This window comes from Zingiber officinale, chromosome 1B (genome assembly GCF_018446385.1).
Source record: "Zingiber officinale cultivar Zhangliang chromosome 1B, Zo_v1.1, whole genome shotgun sequence".
Taxonomy (NCBI): domain Eukaryota; kingdom Viridiplantae; phylum Streptophyta; class Magnoliopsida; order Zingiberales; family Zingiberaceae; genus Zingiber; species Zingiber officinale.
The window spans coordinates 131,638,465-131,666,275 of record NC_055986.1 but is presented as its reverse complement, the minus strand read 5'-3'; the positions used below and the strand labels follow the sequence as shown (position 1 = coordinate 131,666,275).

The 27,811-nt window shown below is 39.9% G+C and overlaps 1 protein-coding gene across 1 annotated transcript; it reads right to left on the bottom strand.

Moving 5' to 3' along the window:
* Positions 1-83: 83 nt before the first annotated feature.
* Positions 84-27,811, bottom strand: LOC122042241. The gene is made up of 4 exons (XM_042602257.1): positions 27,452-27,811; positions 2,220-2,477; positions 1,980-2,131; positions 84-464 (listed from the first exon to the last, which is right to left on the bottom strand). Exons 1-4 carry the CDS (start codon positions 27,809-27,811, stop codon positions 392-394), a joined length of 843 nt encoding a protein of 280 aa, XP_042458191.1. The 3' UTR covers positions 84-391.

The window sequence follows — 27,811 nt, the reverse complement described above, 5'->3', positions numbered from 1 at the left end:
ATACCAAAGATAAATAAAAGATAAATGAAAATAAATCTATTTCAATCAACAACATATTATTAAATAAACAACTAAGATCAATATAGAAATTATCATCCTTGCACTTCTATAACAAACATAATTACTTGCATACAAAGAAATTTTAATTAGGAAACACTCAAAACTACTCCTATCGACTACATCTTATTGCATGAACTTAAAGAATCTTGATAGATGCTACTTATCCTCTTGACTTGAATATTGTTTACTCATTGGCTTTAACCATCTTCTCGTTTAAATCCCAAAGTCTTCTTAATAGTTCTTCGTCGAAGTTCTTCGTCAAAGTACTTTCCAGTCACACCCTTGAAGTTTGGATGCAGTGCCACATAACATGTAGTTGCTGTTCCTATAATCATCCATATCCGAGCTGTTTAGCTGGAGTTTCTGAATATCTCCATTTACCATTCAAAATATCTGAAAAGACACTGCATGTAAAATGTTCAAAATCTCAATATTTAATGAAAGTCAACAGGAACAATTTATACATTACAATTACAGAAAGTACATATACAACAACAGGTTATAACCACAACAATTTGTACAGATAACAATTTAAGAACTCACATAATTCTTAAAAAAAACTACTTATGCATCAACAAATGGTACCTTACTCTTGACAGTTGCATAACTAGTTTTTCACTGTAAACGAGGACTTAACACATACTAAACATGTATAGAACAACAAATAGAAAAAGAAAGAAAAACGGAATTATCCCCACGCTTCACAGAAAATTCAGATTTAAAATTTAAATCCTAAATGGAAGCACCTAGAACCACAATAACAATTATAATATAAAATAGAACCATCACAACATGATACCAACACAACAAAACTTGTGAATCAAATTCATTGAGGCATGCACTACTTCTACAATCTAAAGAAAACAATAGAACCAACTTAACTAGCATACAAACCTTTCACCTCCAGAAACCAACTCAACAAGTAAACCAGCATCACAATTCCAAAATCCAGCACAACCAATATACAACATCATAGATTCAAAAATCCCAGATTCAACATCCTTAGGTTATATGAAACAACAATAAGTTTCTCAACAAAATCCCATCCCACCATACATTAAGTCCATACCCAAGTAAACCAAAACCTAAAGATTATACATCCATCGGAAACAACTAAACTAATGTTACATTGGTACAAGACAAATACAGGTATGCTCTAAAGATAAGCACTTATTTTGCAGTAATCCAGGTTGTGATGTTAAGCAGGTATATAAACAAAATTTCACTTACTACTTCCCAAGAACAAAGCATTTGGAACATGATCCTTGCAAGATCTCTACAACTAATTTCATATGAAGATCATACACAATTCGAGCAGTCAAGGTATCACAGAAATTCTCATTCCACTACCACAAGACCCGAATCTGAGAATCAATTCAAGCATGTACAAAATTTCTATGGATAGTATACACCAATCTACCATTTAATGAATACATAAGAATACATATACAGGATAGAACAGAGAACAATACACGTCCAACTCTTTTTTTTTAAATAACCAAAGAAGAATTGATTGTAAACAAATTTGACAAATAGCAACAGAAAGACCTTGTACTGATTCATTGAAAACAAAACTAACGGAATCTGCAAAAGAACCAGCCCCGAACTACAAGAAACAAGAACCAAACACTCCTTGAATTCGTCTACAACCATAGCTCACACAAAAGAAAACCGAACAACCTACTTCATCAAACCCATCGGAAAAAAAACTTTAGCATGCATTAGGGCTACAGTTTGAGAGAAAATCCAGCAACATAAATCAACACCTAGAAGAGATCTGTGAAGAAAATCATCAAATTAACTCATGAAATCACTAGATCGATTACTCGTTTTCAGATCTAGGGCATCGGAACCTCCAAAAACACCCGAAAACACATACCTAGAATGTCTATCTGTATCTATAATGGAAGAAAACTTGCCTTTTTCGCAAGCTCTCCTTCGCCGGAATCACATAACTTGCCTTTTTCCCGAGCTCTCCTTCGCCGGGATCGCGTGCGCGTCCTTTCCTTCTCTGCCCGAAGCCTTCTGTCGAGACCCCTTCCGCTGGTGAGCTCGCTCCCTTTTCCGGGATCTGTGAAGGAAGTGTGAATGAGGTGACGGATCGGAGGCGAAGAGATTAGGGCATGAAGAGGTGAAGGAATAAGGTGAGAAAATTTTGCCCGCGGTCTTGATGGAGAGGAGTTCGGAGGAGTGGTTCGCGGAGAGGGGTTCGCCGGAGAGATGTTTGCCGGAGAGGAGTTGGAAGGAGAGGGCGTGAGAGGAGGAGTTGGATGGAGAAGGCCGGCGTGAGATGAGGAGTTAGGGAGAAGAGTTCCGGAGGGATTCGATCGGAAGATAGGTGGGCGAGTGAAACTAGGGGTTTTTCTACTCCTAAAAAAGGCAACACTTTTTAGATGAGAACTTTTTAAAAGACAAAACTTTTAAAAAATCATTGTCGTAGACACTAAAAAAAAGGCTAATAGACAACACTTTTTAAAAAGCGTTGTCTTTGACCCATAAAAATTACTAATAGACAACGGTTTTTAAAAAAACGTTGTCTATTAATAAGAAAATAATGAAATAGACAACGCTTTTCACTAAAAGCGTTGTTAAAAAAAAAAGACAACGCGTTTTAAAAAAAGCGTTGTCTTTTAAGTGTTGTAGAATCCCAATTTTCTAGTAGTGCTAGTTTTTCGAATTTGTTATTCGAGTTTGTGTTTTTTTTTATTTTTCAAATTTGTGATTCGATTGTTCCTTTTGATTAAACCTAGAGTTATATAAGGAAATTAAATATTAGTTTTCCTTAAAAAGCTTTGTCTAGGCGGTGGTGGATGCTCTCATACCCAAGAAGGTCATGTGCCTCGCCATGCAGTCCTGGAAGTCAATTTTGGAAATTAATATTTAATTAAATTTATAACATAGGTTGATTTGGATCAATAGTGTTAAGTTCCGCTTGTGATCCAAATTTAAACCTTTAAGAACAGATAAGTTAAATTTGGAATCAATAATGTTAAGTTTCGTTTGCGATTCCTAATTTAACTTCTAAAGAACACAATAGGTTGTTTAGGAAAGGTTCGACACTTGTACAAAATTTTTGTACAGTGGAACCGGTACGATCTTCCTAGGACAAACCAACAAATAATATATTTGATGGACATTAGTGTTAAGAACAGTAAATCCTTTAAACACTTAGGTAGAACTTCTTATAGCTAACAAAGATAATCAGAAGGTGCTAATTATTTACTTTGCCACATTTGCCTTGAAATTTAATATACCCAAACCCTAGTATGAATTAAGGAGAAGTGTCAACTTAAGGGAGGAGATTACCACTGGTTTTCAGCAGATCTTGTGGATTGTGCGTGCACCTGAGCAGCCTCCACTTGCTGATGATGATCAGACTTAATTATGTTTTTATACACTATCATGCAGTGTAGCTAACTTTTTATATATATATATATATATATATATATATATATATATATATATAGAGAGAGAGAGAGAGAGAGAGAGAGAGAGAGCTTTCCTTTTCCATTTTATTTGTTAATCTAGAAAATTACTTTTAGACTAGAGCTACTGTTTTCAAAATTACTTTCAAATGATTTACAAATTCTAAGAAAAAAATCCTTACCTATATTTTTATAAAAATTTCTATTTTCTTAGCATTTCAAAAATCAATTTTAGTCTTAGTCTATATCAAATCCATATAAAGCATGTTCCTATAGTTTATAGATTTAGGACTTGAGCATCTCACAAACACATTAGGACTTCCTTGATTGTGTATTTCAAAACTTAGAACAGAGTGAGATGCATAGGCAGATTGTCTAGACTTCATATGCTTATATCAGTGCATCAACACAAGTTTGGACATAAAATACCAAATTCATAGTGATCAAGTTAAGTCGTCCACTATTAGTCAAACATTAACTGGATACAATCACTTAACCTAACTAACCAAGTAAATGTTGTTATCCTCTGATAGTCAGCTAGTAACTAACGGTTAGATACTTAAGAACAATTTCTAGTTGATCAAATTATTTTTAAAATACTATCAGGTTCAGAGGAAATATATTTAAAATGACTTTCAAAATATTCTTTTGTGTTTAAACATGTTTTGAAAAGAGGTTTTCCAAAATATACTTATATTTTTATTTTTCAAACACTTTTTTTCTTACTTTGAAAATCATTCTTAACACATTTTGAAAAATATTTTAATTTTTAAAAACTGCTTTAAACCAACTTTGTAGATATTTTTTAACCACGTTGAAAGGTTTTTCATGTTTAAAGCATCTTATAAAGTATCTTATAAACTTATTTTCTAAAATAAGTTCATGTCTTATAAAATTTTCCTTAAAATTTTTTCATGTTTAAAGCATCTTATAATATATTTTCTAAGTTCAAAATTTTTGTCTCAAGTATTTTGAACAGTTAATACATTTTGAAAAGTATCTTTACAAGAATTAGCTCTCAAAACCTATTATAAAATTCTTGCAAAAAGTTATCTTTCTAAATTATCCTACTTAGCAAACTCTTTTGAACTTGTTATAATATTCTTTAAACTCCTCCGATAATCTTGAAATTACTTTGTTGCCAAAAATTTATTATCTTTTTACTTTGCATTTATTTACTCGTATCTTTTTATGAATGACAAAGGGGAAGGGTTAGGGTTTAAGTTAGAAAATAAAGAAAAAATAAAATAATTTGGCCCTAAAAATAAAATAACTTTAATTTGCATATTTTTTCTTAACTTAACTCAGGTTATCATTGCATCAAAAGGGGGAGGTTTGTCACGCCCCAGGTAGTCCCTGTCCGAAGAAATTTCGGCAGCATCTCCCCTGTACGGGTGACAATATGAATCCAGAATACATATATCTATACCTCAGCCACACACGGCCGGAACAATACAATACAAATAAGAAACAAACCACGCAGTTTATATCAATATTCCACACAGTTCAACATATAATCAATCCACGCAGTTTAATAAGGAAAGACAATATAGAATCTCGAAGATATATGTAAACATCCTACTCCACTACAACGAGGAAAGACAAAATCCACGAAGTAATGAAAATACATCCGCAGCGGAAAACCAAAAGTAGTAACCCAAGTGTTCGATATAAAGTCCACAATACAAACCCACAATACAAGTATATAAGATGCAAAAGCAAAATATAATTCGACAAAGAAAATCCTCGCGATAAAGGGGGCTAGCGACTGGAGTATCTCCCGACGGCCTCAACCTGAAAAATAGTAACAACGGGGTGAGTCCAAAGAACTCAGCAGGTAATCCAATAGATATGTACAGCAACATATAACTACCAAAGAACCATCCTACAGACAGATCCTAACAAGATACATATATAGTACTCCTAAGTACAACGGTATGCATAACTAAATAAACCAGTAACCAACAATAAGCATGAAATACAATCTCTGCAAGAATATAAGAAGTGCATAACTAAAATAAACTGTACTCACCGCGAGGCTCGACCATATGACATGATAAAGATAGTCGAGCAAATACGCATGTATCCTGTATGCATGTCAATCATATGCAGTCACCCAAGTGCACCATCCAATATGCAACAATCACAATAAATGCAATAGTGCGTATGATGCAATATGACATGGTCACCGCGACATCAGCCATCTCACACAATGGTGAGACCGCGTGGGTAGGGCTGTGACACTGCGCACTCACTACTCCTCAAGAGTGACCGAGTGGACGGATGCACCGGAGTACACCTATCCTCCAACCTCAACTATGAGGGAGCGCAATGCTCTCATCTCCTAAGACACAATGACGGGAGGGACCCCTGTTGGTGTATATCCCTCAGTCAAGGGTGACTCGTTAACCAAGTCGAGTCTTGGTTAGGGTTTAGATGTTTGACAATAAGATATTGATCAAGAAGAGTCAAGTAGGTCAAGGTTGACCGGATACTTGATGGGAAGTCCTAAGCGAAGTTAGGCGGTAGGAAGTCCTAGTGAGTGAAGCTAGGGAAGGAAATCCTAGTGAGTGAAGCTAGGTGAAAGTCCCGTGAGTGAAGCCGGTGAAAGTCCTAGTGAGTGAAGCTAGGCGTAAGGAAACCTAGTGAGTGAAGCTAGGTGAAAGTCCCGTGAGTGAAGCCGTGAAAGTCCTAGTGAGTGAAGCTGGGTATGGAAAGTCCTAGTGAGTGAAGCTAGCGATGGAAAACCCTAGTGAGTGAAGCTAGGTGAAAGTCCCGGTGAGTGAAGCCGTGCAAGGAAGGAAATCCAGATGGATCAAGGATGATCGGACATCCGGTTTTGGGAAGTCCAAGTAGGTCAAAGGATTGATCGGATACTTGGCAAGGAAGGAAGTCCAGATGGGTCAAGGTTGACCGACATCCGGTGGAAGTCCAAGTAGGTCAATAGAGTGACCGGATACTTGCACGACGAGTAAAAGTCCAAGTGGGTCAAAGGATTGACCGGACACTTGTGGGGAGTCCTAGCAGGTCAAGGGAGTGACCGGATGCGAGGCATGATGTACCAACAGGTCAAGGTTGACCGGATGTTGGTTAGAGGTTTGGGACTTGGTTTGGGCAAAATCCGGTCGGATCGATCCGTGGATCGATCCGCCCAAATCAGAAACTCGGATCGATCCGTGGATCGATTCAGGTGGCGACCGATACGGATCACGATGCTGCTTCGCGCGATAAGCGCCGGATCGATCCGTGGATCGATCAGAATCCCGATCGATTCGAACATTCAATCGATCGATCCGACCGCTGCGTCGGGTTTAAAGCCGCAGCGAGCGTGGTCTTCGCATTGCTTACGAGCTCTTCTCGATTCATTCCAGCCTCCTCCACGCCTCTACAAGCACGTGATCGCCGCTTGAAGGTTCTTGGAGGCTTTACAAGTCAAGAGGCGGATCTATTTAAGAGGAAGAAGTTAGGGTTAGGGTTTTTACCGCACATCTTGTAAGCTTTTGCTTAACTTGTATTTCCCTTTCTTCTTCTTGTCTTGAGAGTCTTGTAGGGCTTCTCCGCCTCGGTAGTTACCGAAAAGGAGTGTTTCATAGTGGAGGGTGCGTGCGTGGTGTGGATCCTTGGACTAGTCACCTCTTGTGAGGTGGATACCAAGTAAACCAACCTAGTTAGCGTTGTGTGATTTGTTTCGTATTTCCACTGCATATCCTTGAAGAAACAAGCAACGCCAAGCACCTAGCACGCGACGAGCTATTCACCCCCTCTAGCTACTTTTGGTCCTAACAAGTGGTATCAGAGCGAGGCCGCTCTTCACCGGAATCATCGCCGGAAGGGTCAAGCATATCAAGAAAAGCTAGAGGGTGAAGAAGTTGGAGCAAATTCTTCAAGTTCAAGACTTTATCAAGCTCAACTTTAAGATGCAATTCCAAGATGGGCTTGGATTTGACACAAGGGTGGCTCCACCATACACTTCTACGAGTTTCGATTCTTGGAAATCAAGAATCGAAAATTTTCTTATGATGGAGATAGAGCAATGGTTTGCTCTAATGGAAGGCTTCAAGGCTCCAAGAAATTCAAAGGGTAAAGTTCTCAAGAGGAGCAAGTGGAGCCAAGAGCAAGTCCAAAGGTGCGAGGCTAATGACAAAGTGACCAAGCTTTTGGTCAATTTATTGCCAAGCACCATCCTTTGCAAAATTGGAGAATTTGAAGATGCAAAGGAATTATGGAGCAAATTGGACAAGCTTCATAAAGAGATCCCCTCCACTGTACAAGATCATGAAGAATCCAGAGAGGGTGACTCTTTGGAGCAAGATCAAGAGGAGGACTCCGAGGTTGAGAGATGCTCAACCTCCGAAGAAGAGGAAATCCAAGAAGCTTCATCCTCAAGGGAATGCAACGAAGGGAACAAGGAGGGAGCATACTCCTTGTTTCATGTTCAAGATGATGAAGCCTCCACCTCTAGGATTGAGGGGGAGCAATCCTTGGTGACGCCGGATCAAGAAGAAGGAGAAGCTTCTACATCCGGGTCAAGTGAAGAAGAAGAAGATGGTGCCACCTCCGAAATTCAAGAAATATCAAATGGAGGAGCAAGTGCCATCCCTACACAAGAAGGTATAAACATTTCAATTAATAATAAAAATCATATCATATGTTTTGAGTGTAGGGAAAGTGGGCACTACAAGAGCAAGTGTCCCAACTTGGCCAAGAAGAAGGGTCAAGTGACGCAAAAGGGCAAGGAGAAGCCCGAGGAGACCATTCCCGGAACAAAGAAGAGCAAGGAGCATATCATATGCTTCTCTTGCAATCAAAAGGGGCATTATCGGAGTCAATGCCCTAAGGGGAAGAAGATGGTCAAGGCTCAAGGAGGAAGCTCAAGTCAAGGGGGAGCCTCTAAGGTAAAAAGGAAGGTAACATTTATTGAGCCTACCCTTTACATTATGGTAAAAGCATGATAGTTCTAACTTTTATCATTTTAATGCAATTTACCATAAGAATAGGAAGCATGAGGGCTTTAAGGAAAACATGTGGCCCTACATGCCAAAACTACTACACCTAAGGCTAGGAATGTAGGTAAAAGTCTAGGCAAGAACTCTAAGGATTTTAGATACAAGCCTAGAAACCAAAATGCTCATGGACTTAAAATTTAAGGATTTAATGATAGAAAATCAAGTCTTGAGATCAAGACTTGATAAAATGGAAAAGACCCTAAAAAGGATGGAAAATATCCTAAAAGGGCAAAGTGAGCAAAACCTAGGGCTAGGAAAGTCAAAGCCATCAACAGCCATAGAGGTTTGGGATACAAACCAAAGGCTAAGAAGGATGTGCCTAGTTATCATAGGGTTCCATATAGTTATGGAACAAACCCTAGGTTTAGTGGTCAAGTCAAGAATACTAGGAAGTCATCCCTAAGAGTATTTTTGCAACCAAAGTGACTAAGACTTCTAAGAAGTCTAAGAAAGTCACTAACAAGGTCACAAGGGAGGCTATCCCTAGGGTTGACCTAGAAAATGTGACCAAGGCTTCTAAGAAGCCCAACAAGGTCACTAGGAAGGTATCTAGGGAAGTTATCCCTAGTGAGTACCTAGAGCATCCAAGGAGCACCAATAGGTGTTGGGTTCCTAGGAGCATCTTCTCTACCCCATAAATGGGTTAGAGAGTGTCAACTCCAATTAGAAGGGTAGTTAACCCAACTTTGAGGAAATTGACACTCAAGGAGCATTTTCAAGGTTTTGTTAACCTTTGAAAATGAAATGGAACTATTATTTACTCCTTGAAAGAGTAAAATGTGCCTAGTGGTGAAAATTTGATTTTAATCTTAAAAGGCACATATTGGGAAATTCATAAGAGCTACCAAGTTGGGATTTTGGTATGTTCTTAGAAAATTAAAGGAAATTGAAGCCTTATGTTGAAGTGCTACTCTTGTGAAAAATGAAACATGCCAACATTTGAGGATATGCTTAATTTCGATTGGCATAAATTAATCAAGGGAATTAGAAATGCCAATTTAGGCTTTGGCATTTTCTTGAAGCACTTTAGGGCAATTTAGGTTTAAGTTGTAAGTTTAGCTAAGGTTTTAAGGATACTTAGATAGTTAATCTAGGTATATTTTATTTATGGTAAATCTTGCCATGGTTGTTTGCCCATCATATGCCATGACATCATGTCTATTTTTGCATTCATGTTTTATTATGAAAAATCCAAAAATACCATGTCATGACATTCATACATCATGTAGTTATAGGATATTTTCTTTTGAAAATTATTTCTTTTTGATGTATGCCATAACATTATCATGCATTAAGTTTAATTCCTTGTAATTAAGGACAAAAGACATTTAACAACACTTATTAACAAGTGACATCCTAGGTGGGTGTCTAATATCTCTAAAATGCCTAGATAGATATGCATGATCCCTAGATTAGGGCAAAACCAAAATTTACATCTCACAAAGACCTATAAGATGACTTGTATGTGTTTTGTGCACAATAGATACAAGTGAGATGTTAGGATGATGAACAAAACTCAAGATGTTGATTTAGTGCATTCTTTTGAGTTTTAAGTTCATCAAAATACATAGTTATGTGTTTTCCCATCATTGGGAAAGCTAATGTACAAGTCATGTGCATTATGCCCAAGGAACATGATGGGATATTGGTTTTGAAATTGTTTTTAAAATGTTTTTGGAAAACCTTGGTGAAGGCTATCTTTTGATAGTAGTCACCATTGAATAGTTAGACACAAACTTGAAGAAAACGTTAAAGTTTTTGCAAGTTTTCAAGTTTGTGTCAATCTTTGAAAATATGAAGTATTTTCATAGAAAACTATTTTTCCATGATTAAGTGTACCCTAAATAATGTCTACACGAAATTTCATGATTTTTGGATTTTTGTAGAATTTTCTAGGGGTTTCTGAAGTTGGCTGATTTTGAATTTCAGCAACTATCAGAGCTCCGATCGATCCATGGATCGATTGGAGTTCCCGAATCGATCCGTGGATCGATTCAGAAGGCAATTCGTCCGCGAGCAGAAGCTCGCTGGATCGATCAGCCGATCGATCCAGGTAATATGAATCGATCAGTGGATCGATTCAGAAAGGTTCAATCGATTGGAACCCAACTCCAATCGATCCAAGTTGCTGATTTTGGCTGGGAAGGCCTGATTTCAGCATCTTTGAACCGATTTTAGTCTAGGTAACCATTCCAAACCCAAAAAATACATTTGTATACATAAAAAGGGTGTTTTCATGTGAAAACAAGGATGGATTGGTTAAGGAAGGCTAAGTTGAAGTTTAGGTTGAGGTTTGTTTCAAATTTTGAATATTTGAACCTCAAAACTTCTAAATCTGGGTTTCCTAAAGGTTTAGGGATTCCAAGTCATTGTTGGTGCAATGACAGAAGTTACCACCATGTCTTTAGGGGGAGGGACTCTTTAAAGACATGAAAATTTATTTTTCATGAACCTTGGAAGGTGGTTAACCTTCTGTTTGAAAATGCTCAAGGTTGAGCGATTGAACTTTAATGGGGAGTGGATATCCTCATTGTTCAAGTGTTTTCAAAGGATAATGCTCAAGGATGGGCATTTACCTACATTGGGGGAGAATGTAGGGTGAGGATAATGAAGGGTATGGGACCTTCAGTATCGTGTTGATCACAATAAGTGATATTGTGATCACGATGAGCAACTCTTCAGGGGGAGAGTCTTCAACAGATGAAGTTGTTGAAGTGTGCCCAAAATTGGAGCATAGGTTGATGTGTGTCCAAAGATGGGTTGATGTGTTTTATGAGTAGGGGGTTGATGTGTGCCAATAGGGGGAGAATGAAAGAAAGTAAGTTAGGTTTTCATTACCTAGAGGGAGTTTGCCCTCTTAGGGGGAGAATGAAAAGCTTAACTTATGTGTTCATTACCTAGTGGCATGAAGAAGGAGGCTATAGGATTAGCCTAACTTACATGTGGGATTGTAAGTGTTATTGTGGTATTGTCAAACATCAAAAGGGGAGATTGTTGGTGCATATCCCTCGGTCAAGGGTGGTTAACCAAGCTGAGTCTTGTTTAGGGTTTAGATGTTTGACAATAAGATATTGATCAAGAAGAGTCAAGTAGGTCAAGGTTGACCGGATACTTGATCGGGAAGTCCTAACTAGGCTAGGCGTAGGAAGTCCTAGTGAGTGAAGCTAGGGCGTAAGGAAATCCTAGTGAGTGAAGCTAGGTGAAAGTCCCGGTGAGTGAAGCCGGTGAAAGTCCTAGTGAGTGTAGCTAGGTAGGGAACCTAGTGAGTGAAGCTAGGTGAAAGTCCCGTGAGTGAAGCCGGGGAAGTCCTAGTGAGTGAAGCTAGGCGATGGAAAGTCCTAGTGGTGAAGCTAGGCGATGGAAAACCCTAGTGAGTGAAGCTAGGTGAAAGTCCCGTGAGTGAAGCCAGCAAGGAAGGAAATCCAGATGGATCAAGGATGATCGACATCCGGTTTTGGTGGAAGTCCAAGTAGGTCAAAGGATTGACCGGATACTTGGCAAGGAAGGAAGTCCAGATGGGTCAAGGTTGACCGACATCTCGTGGAAGTCCAAGTAGGTCAATGGAGTGACCGGATACTTGGCACGACGAGTAAAGTCCAAGTGGGTCAAAGGATTGACCGGACACTGGGTGGGGAGTCCTAGCAGGTCAGTGACCAGATGCGAGGCATGATGTACCAACAGTCAAGGTTGACCGGATGTTGGTTGGGAGGTTTGGGACTTGGTTTTGGGCAAAATCCGGTCGGATCGATCCGTGGATCGATCCGCATTCTTCCCAACGGTCAGAAGCTTCGATCGATCCGTGATCGATTCAGGTCCCGATCGATCACCGATCGACGACGATGTCGCGCGCGATAGCGCCGGATCGATCCGTGGATCGATCCAGCGCTTCTCGAGCACAGAGGCGCTCGGATCGATCCGTGGATCGATCCAGCCTCCCGATCGATTCGAACATTCAATCGACGGGATCCGACCGCTGCGTCGGGTTTAAAGCCGCAGCGAGCGTGGTCTTCGGCATTGCTTACGAGCTCTTCTCGATTCATTCCAGCTCCTCCACAGCTCTCTACAAGCACGTGATCGCCAGTTCTTGAAGGTTCTTGGAGGCTTTCCAAGTCAAGAGGCGGATCTATTGCAAGAGGAAGAAGTTAGGGTTAGGGTTTTTACTGCACATCTTGTAAGCTTTTGCTTAACTTGTATTTCCCTTTCTTCTTCTTGTACTGAGAGTCTTGTAGGGCTTCTCCGCCCTCGGTAGTTACCGAAAAGGAGTGTTTCATAGTGGAGGGTGCGTGCGTGGTGTGGATCCTTGGACTAGTCACCTCTTGTGAGGTGGATACCAAGTAAACCAACCTTGTTAGCGTTGTGTGATTTGTTTCTGTATTTTCCGCTGCATATCCTTGAAGAAACAAGCAACGCCAAGCGACGAGCACGCGACGAGCTATTCACCCCCCCTCTAGCTACTTTTGGTCCTAACACCCGGTGTACTACCACGCTGCCTATCACACTACCCATGAGTGGAGCCTCCAGCGGAGCACCACCGGGCAACCTACACACCCTGTGTGCTGTGCCCTAAACCCATGCAGTGGTCACGTGGTGCGCAGGTCAATGTAGCCGGCCGACGAGCTCAACAATAATGGAATCGTCAATCGCCCAGCATGCAATCATGCGATATGGTGCATGCGGCTACAATATGTCATACCTGAACATATCCTCCATATGTGTAGATGCCAAACAGACAAACACATATATAACAATGATAATAAACAGCATAAACCCAACATCACATATCCAGCATGTATAACAACTAATCCAGTATAGTGAAGCACTATAAATATCCATATCCACGAACATATATACACATGGTAAGAAGTAAAGGTATACCAGCCTAATGTATAGTAGATAACAGTAGAAGCATGTATCATGTATCAACTAAACTAAACCCAGGAAAATACTAACTACCAACACTAGTAAGTATATATAAACTGCACATATCATAAGACACTATCAAAAGATAAGTCAAAGGGTACCCGCCTCAAATAGAAGGTACAAGTCAAACAATCCAAGGTCGAGACGCCCGTCTCGAATCAGAATCCTGCGTCAAACAACATATATATATTTTATTTAGCTAAATCCAATGAATAGCTAAATAAAATCCCTAAAACTAAATTAGGGCAAACCCCTAATCCACACAACCTCAATCTACCTAATTAAATACATTTACTTTTATTTAGCTAGAATACAAACAAATAGCTAAATAAATCCTAAACAGAAATTTAGGGACAAACCCTAACCCATAACCCTCAACCTTTCTAACGGTTAATTAGGGATAAGTTCCTAATCCTTAACTAACCATTAGATTAGCAAATCAACCCTAAATCCATTTACACATGATTAATTATCTACATAATCATTCACTTAATCCCAAGCATATAAAACCATAATCCACATCTAAGTAGCTCACAAGGAATAGAACTCACCTCACTGATCTAAAGCCTCTGCCGACAGCACAGTGAGAGGAATTTCCTTGCCGGATCAAAGAAACCACAGCAACTCTGCTGAAATTCTTCCCCACTTCAACCGAAACCTCAATCACAACAAAGAAGGAAACATCCCAGAACTGATCTGTGGGTTACAGCAAGTAATTGGATCCGATCTCTCCTTCCTAGCTCAAAACCGAAAGAAGATATCACAATTCCAACAAGGATCAAAACAGAAACAAGCCCTAACCTCCAAGATCGGCAACCAGAGAGGGAAAAGAAGGAACCAGTTGCTTACCTTCGAAACCCTAGGGCATCTTCAAGTCGGCGATCGGATCGGGGAAGAGAGGGTCGGCAGAAACGAGAAGAAAGATCGGGGAAGGGTTGAGCAGAGGAAATCAAGATGATTCGTGCCTCCTTGATTGATCTCCGGCAAGCTCCATAGATAGATCTACACCGGCGATCGTCGGCGTCGACTCGTCCACGCTCGGCGTCGACTCGTCCACGCTCGGCGTCGGTTCGTCCCCGTGAGAGAACAGAGAGATTAGAGCGAGAAGGAGAAGGCTTCGGCTAGATCTGAGTTAAAGGATCGATGCCGGTAGAAGGAAGATCGCCGAAGCTGAAGCCTTGCTCCCGTCGGCGCCGATCGCCCGCGAGAGAGAACAGAGAAGAGAGAAAGGGAACGGGGAAGAAGAGAAGCTCGGGTTCGGCGATTTAGGTTTGGGAAGGAATAATAAAGGAAAAGAATTTATATTAAACACTTTTCCTCACTTAAATGGGTATCCTAAACAGGCTTTATCCGCGCCCGAAATTGATCCCCTCAAAACCCGTCGTACGAGCTCCGAAAAATTCCCAGAAAATTCCTAAAAATTCCGAAAAATTTTTGTAAGACTATTTCTCATATAACCCTATTATTTAAATTTTTCGAGATCTCACAAGGTTGTTGTTGCAAGTTGCACTAACAGTTTAACTCAAGTTTTGATGAATGACAAATAAGTTAAGTTATGTATAATTGTGATCTAATAACTTTACCAAGTGTGCAGGAGTTATCCAAATAGGTCAACGGGTCGACCAGATATCTGGCAAGAAGTTCAACTAGGTCAACGGGTCGACCGGATAGTTAGTGCAAAATCTAGCTAGGTCAACGGGCCGACTGGATAGCTAGTGCAAAGTTTAGTTTGGTCAAAAGACCGACTGGATAGCTGGTGCGAAGTCCAAATAGGTCGATAGGCTGACCAAATATCTGACAGGAGGTCTAGTTAGGTCTGTGGACCGAATAACTGGCAAAATGATAAGTAAAGGTAAGTCACTGGAGGAGAGTGACTAAGTGAAGACATGTCCCGATCGAGGGGACAATAGGTGTTGATCCAGGTTAATTAGGTCCATTTTTGGATCCCTAATATGAGACCTTGACTAGTTTCTGGTCCTGAGAAGATAGAAACTAATTACTATAATTTATCATTGTGCTAACTTTGTTTTGTAGGCTAGAGATTTTAGTTATTAGACTAACACATTTTGCAGGGCAAAAAGGAGCAAAAGTCATGGCTATGGAAGGTGCCTTCCAAGGGATGAAGTTTGGTGATTGAAGCAGATAACACACAGAATTTGTGGGATAAAATTTATCCCATTGGAGGCACCTTCAACACCTATGGAAGGTGCCTTCCATGCTCTTTATAAGCCTGCTCGCCCAAAGCTTCATCAAGAACTACTAAACGAGCTACTAAGCGTTCTTTTGAGGTTCCGACTGCTTCGAGCTCTTGCTACAACTCGACTGCAAAGCTGTTGTGCCCGACAACTGTTCTGAGGACTTCTGATCGTGGCTAGCAAACCGACATCAATACACGAACAAGCCACTTTGATCCTAAGTGTTGGTAACATTTTTGTACTTAAATTCAACAAACGGGAAGTGCTATCTGTTGCACTTCTCTGATCTTATTTGTACTTGATTCCCTCTTCAGAGTTACCGGAAGAGGTTTTTAGTGAATCACTCATTGATAGGTCTGCAGGACCTGGGTCTTGGAGTAGGAGTCGCCGAAGGCTCCGAACCAAGTAAAACCGTTAGTGTTTTCTTGTGTTATTCTTTATAAGTTTTCCGCTGCATATACTTTGATTTCAAAATGATAAAACAAGTTTTTAAAATCCATGTAATTCACCCCCTCCGCTCTCAAATGCATATCGGTCCAACAGAAAGGTTGACAGAAGATGAAAATTCAAGTTGGTCAGTCTTGACCGGACACTTGGTGGGAAAGTCTTGGTGAGTGAAGCCAGATAAGAGGAAAATCCTGGTAAGTAAAGTCAGACAAAAGGGAAATCCTGGTGAATGAAGTCGGATGAAAGACCTAGTGAGTGAAGTTAGGCAGATCAAAAATCCTAGTGAGTGAAGCAGGTGAAAGCCCTAGTAAGTAAAGCTAGGCAGATAGAAATCATGGTGACTGAAGCCAAGTGAAAGCCCTAGTGAGTGAAGCTAGGCAGATAGAAATCTTGGTGAGTGAAGCCAGGTGAAAGACCTAGTGAGTGAAGCTAGGCAGATAAGAAATCCTGGTGAGTGAAGCTAAGTGAAAGACCTAGTGAGTGAAGCTAGGCAGATCAGAAATCATGGTGAGTGGAACCAGGTGAAAGACCTAGTGAGTGAAGTTAGGCAGTAAGGAAGTCCTGGTGAGTGAAGCCAAGCACGTGGAAATCCAGGTGGATCCAGGAGGACCGGACACTTGGTACAGAGAGAAAATTCTAAGTGGGTCAAAGGATTGATCGGACACTTGATGACGAAATCTCAACAGGTCAAAGTTAACCGGATGTTGGGTTTGAGAATCCTAGACTTGAGTTAGGCAAGTTAGGGTTGGTCAAGTTGATCAGGAAATCAATTGAACCAGAGCCCAATCTATCAGTCGATCGATTGGAGAGTGCTACGAGAAAAAGGGGCCCAATCTATCAGGTGATCGATTGAGAGACATTCTCGCGAGTATAGAGAGGTTCCCAATCAATCATCTGATCGATTAGGGTTGGATTTCTCGCGAGGTTGTGTGGAAGTCTGAATTGATCGGTCAATCAATTTCGGATATTTCCAATTAAGAGCACAGAGGCACTCTGAATAGATCAGTCGATCAATTTAAGCCTCCCCAATCGATCAATCGATCGATTGGGATATTACTATTGCATAGGTAGCGAGTTTTGGATGGCGGGGATTGCATTGATATGACGTGGCAATAGATTGGGAGCAGACCCAATCGATTGGGAGCCTTAGGAGAGCAGAGTATAAAATTGTTGGCGAGCTTTCTTCTCCACAGACTTCTCTCGATATTCTTCACCGAGCTCACATCTCTTCACGCCAGTTCTTGGAGGCTCTTGGGGACAAGTGTTACTACACTTCCAGGGTTCAAGAGGCAATCTACATTAACAAGATCAAGTAAGAAGAATGTTTTATTTGTATTCTTGTGTATTTTCTGTTGGTGCGGGTAGCACTAACGGTCTAACCCAGGTTTTGATGAATGACAAATAGGTTAAGTTAGTTGTGTTGTTGTCTGACACTTTGATCGAGTGTGCAGGAGAAGTCCAGACAGGTCGACGGGCTGACCAGATGTCTGGCACGAAGTCCAGCTAGGTCGACGGGCTGACCGGATAGCTGGCGAGAAGTCCAAGCGGGTCGACGGGCTGACCGAACGCTTGGCGAGAAGTCCAGCTAGGTCGACGGGCTGACTGGATAGCTGGCAAGAAGTCCAAGCGGGTCGACGGGCTGACCGGAGCTGGCGAGAAGTCCGACGGGTCGACGGGCTGACCGACGCCCGGTAAGTAAGGTAAGTCATCGGAGGGGAGTGATGGCGAGGTTCCGGGAAGGGAACATTAGGCGCCGATCCGCCTTAGATCCATTTCGGATATCTAAGTCGAGATCGTGACTAGATTCCGCTCTCGAAGACGGAATCTAAGTCATACTCTTGATGCTAATTTTATTACTTAGCGATCCGTAAAATGTGCTAACAAACCGCCGCAGGTTTATTTGCCTGACTAACACCGCTTTGTAGGAATGAGGTCCGGCGCCGAATGGCCCGGCGCTGAGTCCGGCCTGAAGGGATCCAGCGCCCGAGGTAAATTTTATCCCTGTGACGACGCTGACACTGGAGCATGCTGGGAGTGTTACGTCACATTTCAGCGCCGGAAGGGATCCAGCGCCGAAAGATATAAAAGAAGCCCTGTGCAGGAGCTTCAACATATCTCGCTTCGAGAACTCGAGTTCAATCACTGCTACTCAAGGCCCAACGACGTTCACAAAGCTCCGACGACTCACTCCGGTTTTCCTTTAATTCATTAGTTGTCGGTATAGCTTTGTTTTTCTTTCATTAGCAATATTTGTACGTAAATTGTAATTATCCGAATTGCTAGTGAATTGCCCAACGAAAGTACTCAAGGAGTACAGGCCTTCGAGTAGGAGTCGTCACAGGCTCCGAACGAAGTAAAAATCAACCGTGTTCATCTCTTTACTTCCTTACTTTTCCGCTGCGTCTTAACTCGAGATTTTCGAATCGATATTCACCCCCCCCCTCTATCGAATCTAACGGTCTTACAAGTGGTATCAGAGCAAGTACCGCTCTGATTTGGTGCAACCACCAATCAGACAAAGAGGGGGTCTTTTTAAAGAAAAATTATATATCGTTTTTGAATTACGCCTTTCGTTTTTTCCCTCCAAAACTGGTTTTGAAAAATACATAGTCATCTTTTCACTATTATTTAGTATCGACAAAATATTACATTTTCAAAAATTTGAGATAATATTTTTTTATTAATATTTTAATAATATTTTATTTTTTAAAAAAAAAAAATTAGTGAAATATTATTTTTTTCAGCACTGCTAATCCAAGGCCAAGTCTTGGGATTTTGTCTTTTTTTCATTGTGTGCAAGAACAATGTCTTTTCAAGAAGGATGGAACCCCAATGAACCACCACCGTACGATGAAGATTTCAACTACTGGAGGCGAAGAATGGAATGCTTCTTAGGAAGCGTAGATATCGATTATATGCTAATATTGAAAAAACCTTCTCAGAACTCGGAACTGAATAAAAACGTAAGTAAAATTATTTGTAATATTTTACCTAACAATATCATATGCAGACTAGAAAAATACAAGAATGCATATGAGCTGTGGACCCAGTTGATCAAGCTTCACAAGACGCCAATGGAGCTAGAAGATCAAGTTAAAGTCGAATCCGGACTCGAGTCAGATCCAACGGAGAAGCCTGCTGAATTAGGGGTTGCGCTCAAGGTTAGTAATATTTACCAAAACACCCTTGCTAGTAGTAGTTTAAAATATGTGCATGTTAATTTGGATATATCTGAAAGTATATGTGAAAATAGTGTACATGACAATACTTGCGAAAATACCCCTAGGACATTTTCTGATAAAACAAATATAATTAATTCAGAAAATACAGAAAATACCCCTAGGATATTTTCTGATAAAACAAATATAATTAATTTAGAAAATACAGAAAATCTGAAAATAATTAATAAATCTAAAAATTCGAATTTAAACCTAAACAAATTTGAAAATTCAAACAAAAAAGATGACAAGGTCAATATCAATCTAGACACAATTAATAAATTGTTTAATAATCTAGACAATATCAATCTAGAAAATTCTATCCAAACCCAAGATAATTTAATTAACAAAAAATTAAATTTTAATGATAAGACTTATTTAATAAATTCCACTAATTATATCAACTTAAAAGGTAAAGAAAATATAAGGATAAAATCAAACACTTTGATAAAATCAAAACGGAAGTTAACAAACTTAAAATTAAATGTTAAAGATAACATATTAAACAAAAATAATCTAGAAAATTCAAAATTAACAATTAATAAAAAGTTAAAAGATAAACCCTTAAAGAAATATAATTCAAACAATTTAATTAACTCAAAAATAAATAAAAACCTAAACTTTAAAAATAAGCTACTAAAGAAAGATAAGTCAATTAACCCAATAAAATTAAAATTGAAAGAAAATTTAAATATTAAATATACTCTTTCAAAGAAAGATAATTTGACCAATTTAATTAATTCAAAATTAAAACTTAAATTTAAATTACAAATTAAACATTAAAACTTAACTAAAACTAACTCTAATTATACAAGAAATCTTAAAATAAAAATCAACAATTAGGGGAGGCTCCAAAATAGCTGGCACCTCCAAAATAATTTACCCGACAGGGTAACTCAAACCAACCTACCCGGTAGGGTAGTTAGGAATAAATAGAAAGGGACAAAAGTTTAACTTGACAAGTAGTACTGGTGAAGTTTTGGATGATAGTACGTTGGGGAAGCTTGGGCATCGCATGTCTAGAAAGATATGGCTTCGATCTGGTGCATCTGGCCAAGTGGAACTGACCGAAGCTACCCCTTACGGATCCTAACTAGGTAGACCAAGGTTTAGTACTAAGCTCCGTGGATAGGACTATTCGGAAAACCTCGAAGGGTTGGTTACTTCTAATGATGTCCAGGTGACTCACCAAGCTTAGAAGCTTATCCGAAGAATGCCTATTTGTTGAGACCAAAGCTAAACCTGAATTTAACACAAGTTAAACCAAACTCTGTAATTAAATGTAATTCATCTCACAAAATTATAGGATTCCCTGATTGATAATCTAGATCGGGTGAGATGAATAAGGATTAAATTAAATAATTTTCAAATTAAATTTAATTTTCAAATTTCAAATTAAATTAAAGTTAATTAAAATTAAATTTCGAATTTCAAATTGAATTTCAAATTCAAATTATCTTAACTTTAAAAACCATTTTAAAAAATTCGTTAAAAACTATTTTAAAAATTCTTTAAAAACTATTTTAAAAATTCTTTAAAATCTATTTAAAAAATTCTTTAAAAACTATTTTAAAAATTCTTTAAAAAAAAAAACTATTTTTAAAATTCTTTAAAAATTATTTTAAAAACTACTTTAAAAATTCTTTAAAAATTATTTTAAAAACTCTTTAAAAAACTATTTTAAAAATTCTTTTAAAAATTCTTTAAAAATTATTTTAAAAATTCTTTAAAAACTCTTTAAAAACTATTTTAAAAATTATTTAAAAATTATTTTAAATTCTTTAAAAACTTTAAAAAATTCTTTTAAAAATTATTTTTTTTAAAAAAAACTCTTTTAAAAATCATTTTAAAAACTTAAAAAAAAAATTCTTTTAAAAATTATTTTAAAAACTCTTTTAAAAAATCATTTTAAAAACTTTAAAAAATCCTTTTAAAAATTATTTTAAAACATTTTAAAAATTATTTTAGAAAAACTCTTTTAAAAATCTTTTAAAAACCATTTAAAACGTCTTTTAAAAACCATTTTAAATTAAAAAAAAAACTATTCTTAAACTTTAAAAAGTATTTTAATTTTTTTTCTTTAAACATTATTTTTCTTAAAATTATTTTTCAACTTAATTTAACCTAACTGAATATTAAAACTTAAATTAAAACTTAATATTAAAATTACAATTAAAATTAAAAAAAAAAATTTAAACTTAAAACTTAAACCTAAATTAATTACTAATATTAATTTAAATCCAGAATCAAAACTGAATTGAACGTATGTTAATTAAATAATTATAGAAATCATTTTAAATTCCTTTAAACTTTAAACTTAATTATGTAATTAAGAAGTAGAACTTAACTGTTTAAGTTTAACTTCATTTGAGAACTAAAATTGACTTGAATTGAACCTTATTTAACTGTGTCTAATAATTTTACCTTCATGCTAACTTCAAATCCCACTTAAAAGGAAGTAAATAAAAAAAAAATATAATTATAACTAACACTTTCATTGACAACTCAATTAATTAATATGAAATTTAAATTATTTTATTAAGCATTAAATTATTAAATCAAGTAAAAATTAATCAATAAATTATTGATAATAGTTAACTGTTATTGAATTAATAAAATCTTATCTTATTAAACCTTAAACTAAAGTTAAGCGCCTGAATCTAAAATTAATTAATAATTGATTAATCAAATTCAAATAAACAGTTATACCAAGGATACAGATATAAGTGTTAGTAAATTAGACAAATGTGTTAGGGCTTTGAAATTTAACACAACCAAACCTTAGTATTAACTTAAGGGGGAGATTCAATTTTTTCTTTCTATATCCCCTAGAAAAATTAATAAATTAAAGGAGAGTAATAAATTAAAGGAGTATCAAATTCAGGGGGAGGTTTTTTTTATCTCCTCAAGTGTTATTTTTTTCTTCTCTTTAACAAATATTTTTAACAAATATTTTCGAGAGTTAAGTATCAAATTCAGGGGGAGAAATAAAACTACTTTAGTTTTTCTAATTAAATTTTAAACTTAATTTTGAAAATCAAAATTTAAAAACAACTTGTTTAAAATTGTGAAATTTTTTTTAATTCACAAACTTTTTATCCTTTTTACCTAATCTTTGAAAACTGAACTTTTCAAGTATTTTAAACCATGGTTTTGAATCCAGTACGTTTAAACTTTGAATATTTGATTTTGGAAAACAAATTTTATCAAAACATTCTAAAAAGTAAAGATTTAAATTTAATTTAACTTTACTTTGAAAATGTTCCTGCATCTAGTTCTTAAAATTTGATTTTACTTAGTTTTGACAATTTGATTTGAAAGTTAAATTTTACAAAAAATTATTTTACAAACTAAGCTTCTCAAAATCATTTTCCTTGATTTTGAAAATTGAATCTTTTACAAACTTAGTGTTGAAAAATAAATTTCAATTAGTTTTGAAAAGTAGATTTTTCAAACTTAGTTTTGAAAATTAAACTTAAAAGTTTTCAAATCTTTATACTCCCCCCAGTCAACTTGATCTTTTCTTGGATTTAAAAATTGTACTTTTGTCCTTGAATCATGAACCAAACTCAGTTATTTTTCAAGATTAAGTGTTATTGTTTTAAGTAACTCTACACTATGATTGTTTACTCTTGTTTTTTTTTATGAATGTCAAAGGGGGAGAAGGGTTAGGTGGTTAAGTTAGCTAAACCAATTTGAAAACACAAACTAACTTTAAAACCACACAAATGCATGTTGTTTCGTACATATGACTTAACCAAGTTGTCATTCCATCAAAAGGGGAGAGATTGTTGGTGCGGTAGCACTAGTCTAACCATGTTTTGATGAATGACAAATAGGTTAAGTTAGTTGTGTTGTTGTCCGACACTTTGATCGAGTGTGCAGGAGAAGTCCGGATAGGTCGACGGGCCAACCGGGAAGTCCGGCTAGGTCGACGGCCGACCGGATAGTCGGCGAGAAGTCCAAGCGGTCGACGGGCTGACCGGACGCTGGCAGAAGTCCAACTAGGTCGACGGGTCGACCGGATAGCGGGTAGAAGTCCAAGCGGGTCGACGGGCCGACCAGACGCTGGCAAGAAGTCGACGGGTCGACGGGCCGACCGGACGTCCGCGTAAGGTAAGTCACTAGGGGAGGATCGAGGACGCTCCGGAAGGAACATTAGCGCCGATCCGCTTAGATCCATTTCGGATATCTAAGTCGAGATCGTGACTAGATTCCGGCCTCGGAAAGACGGATCTAAATCATACTCTTGATGCTAATTTTTATTACTTAGCGTATCTGTAAAAATGTGCTAACAAACCGTGCCGCAGGTTTATTTGCCCTGACTAACACCGCTTTGCGTAGGGAACAAGGAATCCGCCCTGAATGGCCCGGCGCTGAAGTCACCGGAAGGGATCCAGCGCCCGAGGCAAATTTTATCCCGTGACGACGCTGACACTGGAGCATGCTGGTTGGGAGTGTTACGTCATTCCAGCGCCGGAAGGGATCCAGCGCCGAGCAAAGATATAAAAGAAGCCCAGGGAGCTTCAACATATCGCTCGAGAACTCGAGTTCAATCACCGCTACTCTGGCCCAACGACTCACAAAGCTCCACGACTCACCCGGTTTCCTTTAATTCATTAGTTGTCGGTATAGCTTTGTTTTTCTTTCATTAGCAATATTTGTACGTAAATTGTAATTATCCGAATTGCTAGTGAATTGCCCAACGAAAGTACTCAAGGAGTACGGGCCTTCGAGTAGGAGTCGTCACAGGCTCCGAACGAAGTAAAAATCAACCGTGTTCATCTCTTTACTTCCTTACTTTTTCGCTGCGTCTTAACTCGAGATTTTTGAATCGATATTCACCCCCCCTCTATCGAATCTAACGGTCTTACATTTTCTTCTTGTGTGTGTTGTATCTTGTTGTGAGAGTCTTGTACACTTCCGGTTATATTCGAAAAGGAGTTTCTTTCTTAGTGGAGAGTGCTCGTGTGTGTGGATCCTTGGATTAGTCACCTCTTTTTGAGATGGATACCAAGTAAATCCTTGTGTTAGCATTGAAAAGCTTGGCTTCGAGTTTATTCCGCTATACATCATCATCTACAAAGCAAGTGTGATGAGCTATTCACCCCCCTTCTAGCTCCAAAGTGACCCAACACATGGCACCGCTATCGGATTTGCATACCATAGAGAAGAACTAGAGGCGAAAATGCCAGTCATCGGGCCATGGAGGGGTCCCCAGCTCAGGCACTCCGACACTCAAGTTAGGCAAACAGTGGTTGAGAAGATGAACAATAACGAAGAAGAAGTGAACTTTGATAGCGAAGCTTCATGTACCTATGCCTTTAGGTGGGGATCCTCTTATTTAGTATTACTTTTTCTCTCTATATGAATCTCAATGCATTACCAAACTATAACCAACCATTATGGCCTTCTGACTAGATCTGATCACGGTTCGGAACCGACGGTTCGATGGTTCGGAACTACCAGTTTGATGGTTCCAGGTAGGTTGACCCTTAACCTTAACCACCCAAGACGGTTACGGTTCATGGTTCTAAAATTAAACATAAAAATTGTGCGATATTATGAGCATTATGTGATTCATCAAAAACTCTATATGCTAAGCATATTTTTTGGAGGTTCTAAGTTATCGATCCAATGGCAAGTCACACTCATATATGAATGTTAATCCGGCAGTAAGGTCGGGAGACCCCCTCTGGAGGGGAGTCAACACCGCGTGGAGGTCAAAAGTCAAAAGGGTCAGCATGAATGTCAGCCGATCGGAGAAGGGGTGGGTCGACCGACCGAACGGGTCTGAGCGGAATCAAAAACAACCCGACAGGGAGTCGGGTTTCCGACGCTCATGGTGAACAGGGTCGCTGGGCCGAGCAGGTAGCCCACTCGGCCGAGGCGTAAAGCATCGATAATGTGAAGAAACACTCTCAGCCGAGCACCCGGTCGGACCGATACCTACGTCAGGTCGGATCGATGCTTGCCGAGCGGAGGGACGCTCGGCTTGGGGAAAAAGGAGACAAGGACAAGGGGACATTGGGAGACATCTTCTGACAACAGGCATGTTCAACGACCAAGCCATACGCAGAATCTCATGACAGAAGGTTCTACCGTCCCATCAGAGAGGTGCTCAGACTGTAGCAGTATGATGTCAGGCACATTCCTCTGACAAGCCCATACTAAGGTATGGTAAAGGACACATGTACGCCTCGGTAGGCGTGCATATGCCTCCCCACAGCTCTATATAAGAGCCCTCAGACTTCGACGGAGGTACGCAATCACGCAATCTCGCATCTTCGGAGCCACTTCATAGTTTTTCTCTTGCCTGACTTGAGCGTCGGAGGGTCATTGCCGGGAACCCCTTCCCGGCCCGACTTCCTTGCAGGTTCGCCGGAGATCCATACGGCCGGTCAGAGGTCCACGTCACCAGTTGGAAGAGCGCCACGTGCCCAGCGTCCATCGATTCAGCGTTCGGACAGGATCAAATTGGCGTCATCTGTGGGAACGCACCTACATCCGAGCGGAAGAGATGGACGAAGTTGGACGACAGCACACCGTGATGCTCTTCCAGGAGGAGCTTGATGCTCTAATCGAGGCAAGAGCAGCTAAGCTCGTGGAGCAACAGAGACAGAAGGCGCAAGCCGAGAGGTTGGAGCAACAAGCAACGTCAGTGTCAGGAGGTCGAGCAGAAGCACCGCCGGCCACCGTTCCATTTAGTGTACAGCGGTGAAGCAGTTATCCCAGTTGAAGTTGGCGTAGAGTCCGTCCAGATCCAGAACTATGATGATGACAACCCCGAGCGGAGGGAGATGGAGTTGGACTTGATCGACGAAGAGCGAGCCAAGGCGTCCGTCCGGCTGATGGCGTACCGGCAGAGAATGAAGCAAAACTACAACCGTCGCGTGATCCTTAGAGCATTCCAGGTCGGCGACCTAGTGTGGAAGAAAGTAAAGCCGGTCGGGGACGTTGGCAAGCTGGAGGCTCCTTGGGCGGGCCCCTTCAGAGTCATTGAAAAGCTCTGCTCGGGTGCCTATTATCTGGAGGATGAAGACAGACGGCAACTGGATCGACCATGGAGCGCGAAAGGTGCGCCAATGTAATGTATGCTGTATCTTTTCCGTTCGGCTGTATATTTGAAATGCAGGAGTAAAAAATCAGAAAATTAGCGCAAGTATAGGGCATCTTTAGCCGAATCGGAAGACCGTCGAGCTCCGACGTTAAAAATCGAGAGTCGCGCCGGCGACTATAAACCCTCCGGCCAGAAGACCGTCGAGCTCCGACGTTAAAAATCGAGAGTCGCGCCGGCGACTATAAACCCTCCGGCCGGAAGACCGTCGAGCTCCGACGTTAAAAATCGAGAGTCGCGCCGGCGACTATAAACCCTCCGGCCGGAAGACCGTCGAGCTCCGACGTTAAAAATCGAGAGTCGCGCCGGCGATTATAAACCCTCCGACCGGAAGACCGTCGAGCTCCAACGTTAAAAATTGAGAGTCGCGGCGACTATAAACCCTTCGCCGGAAGACCGCCGAGCAAACGTTAAAATCGGGTCGGCGACTATAAACCCTCCGACAAGACCGCCGAGCTCCGACGTTAAAATCGAGAGTTGGCCGGCAACTATAAACCCGGAAGACCGTCGAGCTCCGACGTTAAAAATCGAGAGTCGCGCCGGCGACTATAAACCCTCCGGCCGGAAGACCGTCGAGCTCCGACGTTAAAAATCGAGAGTCGCGCCGGCGACTATAAACCCTCCGGCCGGAAGACCGTCGAGCTCCGACGTTAAAAATCGAGAGTCGCGCCGACGACTATAAACCCTCCGGCCGGAAGACCGTCAAGCTCCGACATTAAATATCGAGAGTCGCGCAGGCGACTATAAACCCTCCGGCCGAAAGACCGTCGATCTCCAACGTTAAAAATCGAGAGTCGCGCCGGCGACTATAAACCCTCCGGCTGGAATGTAAGACGCTTGATGATAAGCGGCAAGGGAAAGTAGTGACAAGTCATATGGCACTTGGACCTGCTCGGGAGGCCTAGTTGGCCGAGTTGTGTGTCATAGGCCCCGACCAATCACTCACAAGCATGCAAAGTAAAAATGAAGTTGCACAAAGATAAATTTTCCAGGAATTAAAGAAATTAGGGCCGAAGCAGCCGAATTACAAAAAGAAAGTTTTTTGGACGAACGGTCGAATTACATGAAGACTTCTACTCCAAAAATCATAAACGGTCTTCGGGATGGAGGAGAGAAGCGCCACATAGTCTTCGGCCGGGATAGTGGTGGAGTTGGGAAGCTGAGCCTTGGACTTCAGGTAGTCCGTTGTGGCGGTGATGGCAAGCTCAAAAGCATTATACATCCGCTCGCATACTTTTTCTGAGAATTCGACCGAACGGATGTACTTTAGCCTCAGAGCGGCGACCCGGCCTGGCTCAGCCTCCTGATATTCTTTGAGGGCCGCTCGGGAGGCATCGGCGGCGGCCTGGTGTTCTTGCAAGGCAGCTTCCAGCTTCATCACCTCGTCCGATCGGGCCGCCTTCTCGCCGGTCAACTTATCCAT

Coding starts and splice junctions, on each gene's coding strand:
- LOC122042241 (XM_042602257.1), bottom strand. CDS start 27,811: ATGGATAAGTTGACCGGCGAGAAGGCGGCCCGATCGGACGAGGTGATG. Junction 2,478..27,451: donor TTTGGAGTAGAAGTCTTCAT/GTAATTCGACCG, acceptor ATTTTTTAAAAG/TTTTGTCTTTTAAAAAGTTC. Junction 2,132..2,219: donor CCTCTCCATCAAGACCGCGG/GCAAAATTTTCT, acceptor CTTCCTTCACAG/ATCCCGGAAAAGGGAGCGAG.